At 51.6% G+C, this 13753-nt stretch overlaps 1 protein-coding gene across 2 annotated transcripts in view; it reads right to left on the reverse strand.

Moving 5' to 3' along the window:
- Positions 1–13753, reverse strand: part of ITSN1 (intersectin 1) — a 287902-nt gene that overhangs the window by 169349 nt on the left and 104800 nt on the right. For both annotated transcript variants that reach the window (XM_075335003.1, XM_075335004.1), the window contains exons 11-12: positions 12392–12504; positions 11754–12016 (exon numbers count right to left, since the gene is read on the reverse strand). In XM_075335003.1, the coding sequence (XP_075191118.1) occupies positions 11754–12016; positions 12392–12504 (376 nt within the window). The remainder of the gene's footprint in view (positions 1–11753; positions 12017–12391; positions 12505–13753) is intronic.

Genomic DNA, 13753 nt, shown 5'->3' on the forward strand with positions numbered 1-13753 from the left:
GTGGAGTTGTCCGACTGGATTCGGATCTGCTCTCTTTCTAGCCACTGCTGGAAAGCTAGTAGGGTAAGATACCCTGCCCCGATTTCCAGAACATGGATCTGAAGGGTGGACTCCTGCTGAGTCCACGTCCCCTGAGCCCTGTGGCGGAGACAAACTGCTCCCCACCCTGACAGACTCGTATCTGTCGTGACCACTGCCCAGGATGGGGGTAGGAAGGATCTTCACTGTGACAATGAGGTGGGAATAAGCCACCATTGCAGAGAGTCCTTGGCCGTCTGGGAAAGGGAGACTTTCCTGTCCAGGGAGGTTGACTGCCCGTCCCATTGGCGGAGAATGTCCCCTTGCAGTTGGCGCAGATGAAACTGCGCAAAGGGAACTGCCTCCATGGCTGCCACCATCTTCCCTAGGAAGTGCATGAGGCGCCTTAAGGGGTGCGACTGGCCTTGAAGGAGAGACTGCACCTCTGTTTGCAGTGAACGCTGCTTGTTCAGCGGAAGCTTCACTATCGCTGATAGAGTGTGAACTCCATGCCAAGATACGTTAGTGATTGAGTCGGTGACCGATTTGACCTTGCCAAATTGATGATCCACCCGAAAGTCTGGAGAGTCTCCAGCGTAACATTCAGGCTGCGTTGTCATGCCTCGAGGGAGGGTGCTTTGACGAGCAGATCGTCCAAGTAAGGGATCACCGGGTGTCCCTGAGAGTGCAAGACTGCTACCACTGCTGCCATGACCTTGGTGAACACCCGTGGGGCTGTCGCCAGACCGAATGGCAGAGCTACGAACTGAAGATGGTCGTCTCCTATCACAAAACGTAGAAAACGTTGGTGCTCCGTAGCAATTGGCACGTGGAGATAGGCATCTTTGATGTCTGTTGAGGCAAGGAAGTCTCCTCGAGACATTGAGGTAATGACGGATCGGAGGGTTCCATCCGGAACCGCCTGGCGTTCGCATGCTTATTGAGCAGTTTTAGGTCCAGAACAGGACGGAAGGAGCCGTCCTTTTTTGGAGCCACAAAGAGATTGGAGTACAAACCCTCGCCCTCGTTCCTGAGGGGGGACAGGGATCACCACTCCTTCTGCTCTTAGAGCGTCCACCGCCTGCAGCAGGGCATCTGCTCGGTGGGGAGGTGGGGCCGTTCTGAAGAATGGAGTCGGAGGACGAGAACAGAACACTGTCCTGTGCACGTGAGCACAATGTCCGTCACCCACCGGTCTGTGACCTGTGGCAGCTAAATGTCGCCAAAGGCGGGGGAGTCTGCCATCAACCGCGGATGCGGAGAGAGAGAGAGAGCTGAGAGTCATGAGGAGACCGCCTTGGTAGCGGTTCCTCCGGCTGCCTTCCTTGGGCGTGATTGAGCCCGGCCGGAATCTGAGCCCGTCTGAGGTTTTGTAGCCCTTTTGCACGAGGACAATTGGGACCTGCCCGAGCTTGGGAAGGACCGAAACCTCGACTGTACTTTTAGGACAGCATTAATAGGGTAAGTCGCAGTGCAGACATTGCGGAGTTACGGACGCCTCTGCGGTACAGATGTACATGTGCTCAAGGCCAGCTGCGCAAGAACAGCTGAAAAGGTTAGGTTGCCTATACGGCTGTGAATGCCGGAGCAACCGACACGCCGATAGCCTCCTAGACAGATTTCAACCAGAGTCCATCTGTCTGTGAATGGCATCTTTAAGTGAAGCCCCATCTCCAGTGCAACTATGGCTCTAGACGCAAGCCTGGAGATTGGAGAATCCACCTTTGGACCCTGGGTCCAGCGCTTGACCACGTCAGGGGAAAAGGGATAACGTGTATCTTAAAAACGTTTGGAGAAGACGCTTATCTGGTAAGCGTGGTGTTTCTGGACTGCTTCTCTGAAGTCAGCGTGGCCAGAAAAATACTCAATATCCGTTTGAGATACTGAAAAGGGACTTCTCCTGCTGTGAAGCTGACTCCTCCACTGGGGGAGCTGAGGGAGAAAGATCCAACCTTCCATTGATGGACGCTATAGGATCATTCCGTATGGCGTTACCATCCGGTGTATCCGGATTGATAGCGATGTCAGGATCAAAGTCCTGGAGAGCTGCCTTATCATACAGAGAGTCCTCCTGGGACCCCCCCGTTCCAAATGAGGTTGGTCAGGAAGATTGCCCATGGCCTGTCTGGACTGCAAGTCTCTATCTTATGACAATATATCTGTCGAAACTGCAACTCCGTCCCTGTCCTTGGACAGGGATGACAGGTGGTTTCTTTGGCCACGACTAGTAGAGACCCCGGCAGACGAAGTGCTAGAGACCCCGGCAGACGAAGTGCTACAGGGGAGCATGCACACAATGGGACGGTGTCATGAACAGCATCCCATGTAGTAAAAACAGCACTGAAAATCTGTGTTGCTTTTTTGCCGCTGCCGACTAGCCATCTAGAAGTATATAGCCAAGATTGGTGACCGTACAGTGCAATGTATAGCATACAAGCATAAAGTACAAATGAACACTGCAGCACAAGCAATACAAGCAGCATAGAAGCCTGTGCCCTGGCACCTCTGCTCTTCTGCTGCTGTAGACTAGTCATCTAGGGGAATATAGCCCAGAAGAATGACCATACAGTGCAATGTATAGCATACAAGCACAAGTACAAATGCACACTGCAGCCCATGCAATACAAGCAGCATAGAAAAAAACCTGTGCCCCAGCACCCTTGGTTTTTTGCTGCTGTAGTCTAGCCATTCCAGGAGAATATAGCTAAGACTAGCGACTGTACAGTGCAGTGTATAGCATACAAGCATAAACACAAATGAACACTTCAGTACGTGCAATACAAGCAGCCTAGAAAGCCTGTGCCTTAGCACACCTGCTTTCCTGCTGCTGATGTGTCGCTCTCCAAGCGGGCATATAGCGACCTATGCAGTTAAAATACACATGTACACACTGCAGTATATATTGGGGTCAGCACTATGTGTGCCGCTTACCGCCCGCCTATAAGCGGGTGTATGGTCGCCACCGTCCTGCCTGGTTGCCGAAAGTCCGAGCTCGGACTGCAGTAATGGCTGCCGGCGTCTTCCCCAGCTCGTGTGAGGAGGGGCGGGCCGTGGGCGTGCCCCAAGTCAGAGCGGGAATCCGGCGTCCGACAGTGTGCAGTGAGAGGGCTGGAGCATGTAAATAAGGCTCCAGCCCTCGGCGCTGCTGATTGCTCAGCGTCTGTCCCCTTCCCTGAGTGACAGAGAGGGGGCGGGAACGAAGCGGCACTAGGCCGCAGAAGCCGGGGACTGGATTTATAAGCGCCGCCGCCGTAAAAGCGCGGTCGGCGCCCAGTCCCCGGCGAACTACAAGTCCCAGCCGCGCCGCCGCTCCCGGAGCGTCCGGCGCGGTAGTTCCCAATACACAAAGTCACTCAGCAAAGCTGCAGTGACTGTAACCCTTTACTGTCCCCGGCGCACTAGCACACCCAGCAAGTCTGGAGTGTGCTGTGCCTGTGTGTACGGGGACACAGAGTACCTGTAATGGTGCAGGGCCATGTCCCTGAACGGTACTCCAGCTCCGTATCCAGCAGGTTCAAATGGGTCTGTGGATGGAGCCCGGCGTCAGAGCTTTGAGGCCGGCAGGATCCCACTTCCTCAGAGCCCCCCAGGGGGATGTGGAAGGAAAGCAGCATGTGGGCTCCAGCCTCCGTACCAGCAATAGGTACCTCAACCTTACAACACCATCCAGGGGTGAGAAGGGAGCATGCTGGGGGCCCTATATGGGCCCTCTTTTCTTCCATCCGAAATAGTCAGCAGCTACTGCTGACTAAAATCTGTGGAGCTATGCATGGATGTCTGACCTCCTTCGCACAAAGCTTGAAAACTGGAGAACCCGTGATACCACGGGGGGGTATAGCCAGAAGGGGAGGGGCCTTGCACTTTTTAGTGTAGTGCTTTGTGTGGCCTCCGGAGGCAGTAGCTATACCCCAATCGTCTGGGTCTCCCAATAGAGCGCTGAAGAAAAGAGTAGCGCTCCCTGAAAAAGATTTACTAGTGAAACGCACGTCGGGGTATGCAGCAAACAGGACCACCAGACCACATATTAAGGTAGCGGACTTTTTAAAATTTTAAATGTTGGCATTTTATATTCACACTGTTGTTATGGTCCCTATCCCTTTTTTTCGGGTGTTATATGCATGCTCTGAATTGGGGATTTTTGCTTACTGAATTTACTATGGTGACTTTTTGCGGAGTTTGTGATTATACATTTTCTTTGTGTAGTATCAAGGGGAATGTTTGTGCAAAACTTAATGAACTCAATGTTAAACAGACCTATACGTCAGATTATCTGTGGACACATTGAATAGCATTTGTAATATTGTGCAACCATTTAATTCATGTTTCTTTTGTCTGACCCCCTTTGCTAGTCGTGAATTACAATCACATCATTCAAACGGTTATTGGCGAACCCACAGATTCACAAAAACATCCAAGAAGCAAATGTGTACAGCTCACTCTTTCCTATAATATATCTTTGTCTACGGCACATCTAGACACAAGATCTCCAGAATATTCCAGATGTCGTGAGCATCAGGGTCATGGATTTAACAATTTGGATAAGGAGCAGAAGGTGACTGCTCCCTCCTAATCATAAGAGGACACATATCCTCTTTCATTCCAAAGATGGGTGGTAACATGAAGAAAAGTTCCTGTATCTCGCACAGTTACCAAAGCTTCTACAAAGGGGAAAAAACACCTAGAGCTAGGTGTGACAAGGCTAATATAGAGAAAGGTTCCTGCATCCCGCTAGGACAACACTTCCCCAGTCAGTGAGGAGATAGCTAATCAATTGGGTTCAAGGGTGATAACAAAATACCAAGTTCCCTTTATCACTGGCAAAGCAAGACTGTAACAGAAGAGACAAATCTTTACCCATCCATTACACTGCGAGCCACTGATTTTGCCAAACAATATAACGGTTTTCTCTCTCCCCCCAGTTATGTACCCACTCCGATAATCATGGATCAACTAGTCCACGAGGAACGAAAAATTAAATGCTATCAATATAAAAATAAATTGATTTACCAATGGAAATCAGTAGTGAATGCAGTGAAGACCTCTAGCACTTCAATGTATAGTTACATAGGTTGGAAAAAGTCCTAGGTCCATCTAGTTCACCCTTCCTCCACCAATTATGTATTTCATAACTAAATCATTTATAACTGACAATGTTGTGTAATGAGGAAACCATCCAGCCCTTTTTTACAAGCTGTTATAGTGTCAGTTATTACTACCTTTTTTCGGCAGGCATTCCACAGTTTGACTGCTGTAACCATAAAGAACCCTTTCCAGTTTAGCTGCCGCAATCTCTTTTCTACCACTCGCAATGAATGCTCCCTGGTCCTTAGTATTGTTTTTGGAAAGAATAAAAGTCATGTGCCAGTCCTTTATATTGACCACACATAAATGAGATCTCCTCTGAGACATCTTTTTTCTAAGCTAAACAAATCCAGCTTTCTCTATCGTTTCATTGGGGGACACAGGACCATGGGTGTATGCTGCTGTGACTAAAAGTCTGACACTAAGTAGACATAAAAAAAAAAAAAGTTAGCTCCTCCCCTAGCAGTGTACACCCCGAGCCGGAGGCGGATCTATGCCAGTTTTTTGCTTAGTGTCGTAGGAGGCTGATGTGGGCCTGCTCGGCCCCCTCAGCCATTTGATTTTTTGTCTATTTTTATGTTTTTTTCTCGGCGCCGCTCGTCGCTCTCATGCCTGTGTCTTTTTCTCTTACTGCAGGCTTCTTCTCTTCAGCCCTCATCCTTTCGCAGCCCTGTGGGTACCACTCCCCAGGGTCGCAGAGGCTTGAGATGTCGGGCCCTCTCCCCCGTCCATTCCAGTGGTACCACTCCCTGGTTTGCACGAGGGGCAGAACCTTCATGGGCACCCCTGATTCACTCTGCGGTACTACCCCAAAGGGTGCACAGGGCTATGCAGCAGGGACTGGACTTCCGCAGCGCGTCTGGAATCTGATGGGGCCCGCACCGCTGCCTTCTTCTGCGAGGGGGCTCCTATCCCTCATCTGCCTCCACCTCCCTGCCTCTCCTCACTGCTTCCATGGAGCTTCCAGCCGGTGTGCGCTGCACACAGGCATGTGCAGAGCACCCTGCCTGCACTTCTACCGTCGCTGGAGCAGCGCCGCTGAACTCAGGTAGGACCGACTTTTTCCTACCTTCTCCCCCGGGCAGCTGCAAAAATTTAGGCCCCGGTCTCGGCCTAGTCGCTCCTGCGTCCCGGCCACGCCCCGACTCCGCCCACCGCTCAACCTCCTGGCATGGCTGTGCGGGCAGGGAACGCCCCGTTTTTTCCCACCCAAACGCAGCCCCTCCCCCTGCCTCCTCCAGCCTTCCCTCCCTGGTCTGGGTCCACCTCAGGCCGGAGCACTCCGCCCCCCTTTTTTCCAGCAGGCCCCCTGCATCTTCTGCCTGGATACAAGCCGGCCAGCCTCCCTGCATGTTCTCCAATAAAAATAAAAAAAAAAAAAAGGACAATTGTTTTCCTGCTCAGCTCACCTCCTCAGCCAGTAACAGGCTTGTGAGCAGCAGCTCCCTGATTACCCCCGATGCTGTCCCCGCAGCTCTGAGACCTCTGCTGACCTGGGAAGGACACAGGACGTGGGTGAGTGCTGCTCCTACTTAGGACCAGCTGCGTCTTATGCTTTGTTTTCTTTTCTTCTCCTATCTCCTGTCTCGTCCCTAGTGTCACTAGTGTGAGTCTTCTGAACAGCCATGCCTAATTCTCCAAGGCCAGGCTATACCCTTCTGCTCAGCTTGTGTCCCTGACCCACAGCCCACGCAAATTGGCCCCAGACGCCACCAGCACCCCCGTCGCTACTGCGGCAGTACAGGACGCCCCGGGCACCAGGGTGCCCCCCCCCCCCGGAGTGTTTGACCCCTCTGTCCCAGTTGGTAGACTCTCTTTCAGGAGCGTCTCTGACCATCGCGCAGGCGTTGCAGGCACCCCCTCGTCCGGCCATACCCCATGGTTCAACCGGCTCAGGACGGCAGTCAGGCTGATCCAGACCAAGCTACTGGAGTGCAGAAGCGGACCCACTGAGTTCCCGCTCAAGTTACTCCCAGAGGTCTCTCTCTCACCTCCAGGGCCCGAGTACCTCCTGCCCCTGGGCCCGTCCGACCTTTTCAGGAAAAGAGTCGGATGCAGCCCCGCTGCCGGATCCAGATCTACGGCCGGCATCAGACGTATGGGGCATAATCTGGTTGAAGCGGTAAATCAAAAGCTGATCCTCCAGACGGACTCCGTTGCCACCCAGAGCTCGCTTGTCCCCTTCAAACGGGTTTAGCGGCCCACAGGCAACTCTGTGACCTCTCAGAAATTGCTGAAATTCTATGCAGGCACAGGCAACAACCGGATAAGTTATTCAACAATGGTAAGTCCAGTGATTTACTTTATCCCTTCCCTTAGGTACTAAGGAAGGAATGGGCAGGCCCGCCTGGGGTCGCCCTCCCTTTTTTCCCGCCTGTCATCACAGAAGGGGGCCTCGCTCCGAGAGAATTGGGATCGGAAAACAGAGAGGTTCGGCCCTGAGGTGGCGGGCGCGGTCCCTCCCCCTGCTTTCGCCGCAGTCTGGGTCGCGGAGGCCAGGGTGGCTGGGACCGATACTCCCCGCAGCGGTCTTCGCTCTGGGTCAAGCAACCCTGAGTTCCTCAACATTGCAGCACGGATTGCTCTAGCGGGTGAGTACATGATCAATGTATCTCTGTCAGCAGCCGACTGCGTAGTGCAAGCGGCTAGCACCACGGGGGCCATCCATCGGGCTTCCTGGCTCAGAGCCGGGAGCGCGGACACTGCTTCTAAGAAATCCCTTACCGCCCTCCCCTTTGCAGGAGGTCGTCTGTTTGAGGTCAGGCTGGATCAGATTATCGCCGAGGCCACAGGAGGTAAGAGCACCTCTCTTCCACAGCGGAGTCCAAAATGTATCCCTAAGAGAACCAGATCCCCGCAGAGGAGCAGGAAGAATCCGTCCTTCGAAACACAACCTTCCTGGCATTCTAGGCCTCGCCAGTCATCCAGATAGACATCCGGATCACAGCGATACCCCGCTAAATGACTCGTGGTCTTCGCGCGCCTGCGCAGATCAGGTAGGGAGGGGCGCCTGTCTCTCTCCCACACGTCGGGCTGCCTTTGATCACGGACGCCTGGGTCAGAGAATTTCTAGACTCTGGGTACAAGATAGAGTTCTCATCAATTTCACCAAGTCGTTTTTTACCAGCTCCAACTTCGGACAGATTCGGGGGAATCTACTCAAACCTTTCTTCGTCCCCAAGAAAGAGGGCACTGTGCGCCCTGTTTTCGTCAAGTTTTTCAACAGATACGTCAGACCCCGGAAGATTCGCATGGACTCGTCCCGATCTGTGATTGCCTCCTTGGAGTTCGGAGAATTCCTCCCTTTGCTGGTCATCAAGGACGCATACCCGCACTTTCCGGTTGCCCAACAGCACCGGAAATTCCTGCGCTTCACAGTAGCAGAAGTTCATCAGCAGTTTACTACCTTGCAGCCTTGCATCTCCATCATATGTGTTCACAAGGGTTATGGCGGCGGCCATGTTTTATCCCACACCCCAGAGGTATTTTTAATGACTCCATACCTGGTCCACGTGCTGAGCTGATCAAGAGGTTTTCTTTCGACGACTGTCTTCTAAGTGTTCAGGTCACCATCGGCTCTGTCCCGACTCGGCTGGCTCACAGTTTTTAGGACATCCTCTCTGACCCCGGCCCGTATGATTACCTTCCTAGGCATAGAGTTCGGTACTTCCCAAGGACGTGTGTCCCTCCCACAGGAAAGGATTGTGTCCCTCCAAGGAGACCTCATTCCAAGACGGTGTCCATACGTTTTGACACGAGAGGCCTCGGTCGGATGGTGGCGACAATAGAGGCCGTTCCGCTTACCCGCTTCTGCCTGCGTCCCCTGCAGTTCACCCTGCTGAACAGAGGGGGACAATTCTATATTTTCCTTGGCTCGCCGGATCCATTTGCCTCCGGGAACCCGCTACTCGGTTCTATGGGGGACCAGAGGTCTAGATCCTTCCAGAAGAAGGTCTTGCTGCCGGAGCACTGGCACAGTCACCACAGATGCCAGTCTTCGAAGCTGGGGAGCGGTGTTTCCACCATCACACGGCTCATGGTCGGTTGTCTCCCCAAGAGAGCCGTCTCCCTATGAACGTTTTTTAGACATCAGAGCTGTTCTCCGAACACTACAGAAGTTTTCTGCGCTTCATACAGGGATGGCCGATCAGGATCTGGTCGGTCAACGTCACTGCAGTGGCATACATCAATCACCTGGTCGGCACAAGGAACGCCATGGCGAGGAGAGAGGTGGAAAAGATCATACAGTGGACAGCGTCTCACCACTCCAGGTTTTCCGCAGTACATTTCCCCGACGTGGAGAATTGGGCAGCCGACTACCTCAGCATTCTGTGGAATCAGTTCAGACTTCCATTCATCTTCCCACCGCTGCCACTGATCCCATGAGCTCTCAAGAAAATCAAGGCAGGGGGCATTCCAGTGATTTTCATTGCCCAGAATGGCCCAGTCGAGTGTGGTTCGCAGATCTCACGCAGCTCATCGCGGACGCACATGCCGGCTCCCAGATCGTCCGGACCTGCTGTCTCAGGGTCCTCTCTTCCATCAAATTTCAGGGCTTCTCAATTTGACGGTATGGCTCTTGAATCCTGGTTGCTAGCCCAGGCAGTCTTTGCTCCAGGGGTGGTGCAGTCTTTGGTCGGGATTCGGAAGCCTTCGTCTTCAAAGATTCACTACCGCACTTGGAAGGCCTTCCTTCAGTGGTGCGAGGTCAATGTCAATTTATCTCCGCTGACTTTGTTGCTCCCGGTGTTTCTGGCCTGCCTACAGTCAGGTTTACAGCCGAGTCTCTCGCTGGCACCTTTCAAGCGGCAGGTGTGGGCTCCGTCGGTCTTTTTCCGACCATCTCGGCCATAAGTCAAGATGTTTCGTCCAGCCAGTTCGTTCCCCGCTAGAACCAGGGGGCCTCAATCCTGCGTCTCGAGAACTGCGCTTTTCCGTGATTCAGACAGCATGTTCCTCCTGCCTACTGGTCACAAGATGGGCATGCTGGCATCCATGACTACCATTGCAAGATGGATCAAATCGGCCATATCAGAGGCCTATAGGATTTGAGTCAAGTCTCATCGAACAGAGTAAAAGCCCATTCCACCCGCGCAGTTGGGGCGTCTTGGGCAATCAGACGCCGGGCGCCAGCCGAACAGTCTGCAAAGCCGCCACGTGGTCCAACCTTTATACCTTCGCCAGGTTTTACAAGGTGTACACCCAGACGTCACCTGAGGCCTGTTTTGGGAGAAGGGTGTGGCAGGCGGCTGTCACGCACTTATGAAAAGGACGGTGCACATTTGAACAGAGCATTCTTACAGATTGTTTTTCTGGATCTGTGTGATTGATTCTTTACCCACCCAGGGACTGCTTTTGGACGTCCCATGGTCCTGTGTCCCCCAATGAAATGATCGAGAAAGAAGGATTTTTGTGTACTCACCGTAAAATCTCTTTCTCTGAGTCTTCATTGGGGGACACAGCACCCACCCTGTTTGGATATTGGGTTGTCCTAGTTTGCCGGTCTATCCCGGTTCTTTACAGGACAGTGTTTATTCGCACCCGGCTTGTATAGGTTTTTATATCTATGTGTGTGTGTATATATCTATATAATATAATATTTATCTAGAGGTCTATATAAGTCACTGTGTTTCCTCACACGTATTTTCTTGGTATTACCTTGATTACTTGGGGTTGTTCAGGTTTCTCCTACTACTGCTTGTACACTAAACTGGCATAGATCCGCCTCCGGCTCAGGGTGTACACTGCTAGGGGAGGAGCCAACTCTTTTTTATGTCTACTTAGTATCAGCCTCGTAGTCACAGCAGCATACACCCATGGTCCTGTGTCCCCCAATGAAGACTCAGAGAAAGATTTTATGGTGAGTACACAAAAATCCTTCTTTTCCACCGCTCATCATATGTGCGGCCTCCATTCCTTGTAGTAATCTAGTTGCCAACTTTGAACTGACTAATTTCTGAATGTCCTTTTTAAAATGTGGAGCCCAAAACTGGACCCCATATTCCAGAAGTTGCCTTACAAGTGATTTATAGAGGGGTAACAATACGTTGGGATCACGGGATCTAAGCTCTCTTTTTATACACCTTAAAATCTTGCTTGCTTTAGCAGCTGCTGCCTGACATTGAGAACTGCTGCTCAGCTTATTTAAATGGGAATACCCAAGTCCTTCTCTTGTTCTGTAGTCCCGAGTTTACTTCCACATAATGTATACGCAGTTATAGAATTACTCCGTCCTAGATGCATTACTTTACATTTATCAACATTAAGTCTTATTTGCCAAGTATCTGCCCATTCTGACATCTTATCCAGATCGTTTTGTAATATTGTACTATCAAGGTCTGTTTTTAATATTCTACATAGTTTGGTGTCGTCAGCAAAGACTGACACTTTACTATCAATCCCATCCACAAGGTCATTAATAAAGAGATTAAAAAAAAAAAAAAAATCGGTCCTAGCACAGATCCCTGTGGTACCCCCAGAGGACATTATTTTCAACTACAAAGCTTCAATTGTACCTGGCACCCAGTATTGGCCCTTTCACAGTAAACGTATCTTGTAATGTGTGGCTATTACGCAGGACATAGCCCGTTGACGCAAAAAGGATCCAACCACCTTCTTATAGGGTTACCCTTTTATAATCTTTGATCTCTCACCTCTCTCCGTTCTATTTCTTTCCTCCGTTCCTCTTCTCGTTGTCTTTCTAGCTCTCGTTGCTTTTCTATCTGCTTCTCTAGCTCTTGTTGGCGCTTTCTCTCCTGCTCCTGTCGCTCCCGCTCCTTTCTCTCCTGTTCAGCCCTTTCCAGCTGGGCCAGTCTCTCCTGCTCCTTCCGCTGCTGCTCCAGCAGGGCCTGCCGCCTCTTCTCCAATTCTAGGTTCCCACGTTCAAAGTTCTCCCTCTTTTTATCTTCAAAAGTCACTGGGAGAGAATACAAAAGTGCAGTCATTGGTACTGGAAATAAGTATATAGGCAACATACTCTGCTAGTGATCAGGGCAGAACCTTCACCCCGCCCTATAATGGGCATTCATTTCATGATTTTTCATTGTTCTGCCCTCCTAAACTCGGACAGCTGGAAACAGAGACATGAGTGCAAATAGGCACGATAGTCTAGTTGGAGAATTTAGGCAATGGGAAAATAATTACAAGACAGCCTCCATTAATCCTAATATCTCCATTTGTGCTGATATTTCAGGCTATGGCCGCTAACGATAGGTCACCAACATGGACAACTCCATCAAGATCCAGGGCTAAGAACGTGCTCTTAGAATAATTCTCCATATATACACCTCACCTGGTAGCTTTTTGTCAACCGGCTGTGGTTCTTCCTCTGCTGGTTCTTCAGGTAAACGTTGATCTACAGACACCGAGCTCATTATAGATATGCCGCTGCCAGAACGAACTCTTCTACAAAATACCCCACCCAAAAACAGAACAACTCAGTCAGTACAATTCCTGGTTAATAAAGGCACAGAGGTGGTTTATAGATAGTTATGTTGACCAGGCGTATCATCGTATACTGTTTATGTCCCTATATGTCATAATATTGCTCTGACCCGTGGAGTCCACAAGATCTCTGAAGACGTCCTGTAATATTTGCACCACAGGGCCATCCGCAGCAGATTCGTGGTCTTCTATATTGATCGGTGAGACCGCCATTGATTCCACAGATGTCAATGTGACAGATCTGAGGAATTTGGAGATCAAGTCATCATCTGGACCTCACACCATGACTGAGAAGGCAGGGGAAATTTACTGCTGAAAAAAAAGCCATTGCCGTTAAGGGATTACTGCCACCATGATGGAGGCGACACTTCATAATAGGCTGAACAGCTATATGATGCCAGGACCTAAAGATTTCTAGAACAATGCCCCATCATGATGCCTCTGCCGACTTAATCAGTTTTGGAACAAATCAAGCCAGACACATCACAGGAGGCAAGGATCACCAAGCTACAACTTGCCTACTTTAGACTCTTCATACTTAGAAAGCAATCAATGGAGAAGGACATCATGGTCGGAATAATGGAAGCAACAAGGTGAAGGAGGAAGAGCAGCAACCAGGGCCCATCTAGGCGGAGAAGACCCTGGTGGGCCCATCTAGGCGGAGAAGACCCTGGTGGGCCCATCTAGGCGGAGAAGACCCTGGTGGGCCCATCTAGGCGGAGAAGACCCTGGTGGGCCCATCTAGGCGGAGAAGACCCTGGTGGGCCCATCTAGGCGGAGAAGACCCTGGTGGGCCCATCTAGGCGGAGAAGACCCTGGTGGGCCCATCTAGGCGGAGAAGACCCTGGTGGGCCCATCTAGGCGGAGAAGACCCTGGTGGGCCCATCTAGGCGGAGAAGACCCTGGTGGGCCCATCTAGGCGGAGAAGACCCTGGTGGGCCCATCTAGGCGGAGAAGACCCTGGTGGGCCCATCTAGGCGGAGAAGACCCTGGTGGGCCCATCTAGGCGGAGAAGACCCTGGTGGGCCCATCTAGGCGGAGAAGACCCTGGTGGGCCCATCTAGGCGGAGAAGACCCTGGTGGGCCCATCTAGGCGGAGAAGACCCTGGTGGGCCCATCTAGGCGGAGAAGACCCTGGTGGGCCCATCTAGGCGGAGAAGACCCTGGTGGGCCCATCTAGGCGGAGAAGACCCTGGTGGACCCATCTAGG

This window comes from Anomaloglossus baeobatrachus, chromosome 2 (genome assembly GCF_048569485.1).
Source record: "Anomaloglossus baeobatrachus isolate aAnoBae1 chromosome 2, aAnoBae1.hap1, whole genome shotgun sequence".
Classification (NCBI taxonomy): domain Eukaryota; kingdom Metazoa; phylum Chordata; class Amphibia; order Anura; family Aromobatidae; genus Anomaloglossus; species Anomaloglossus baeobatrachus.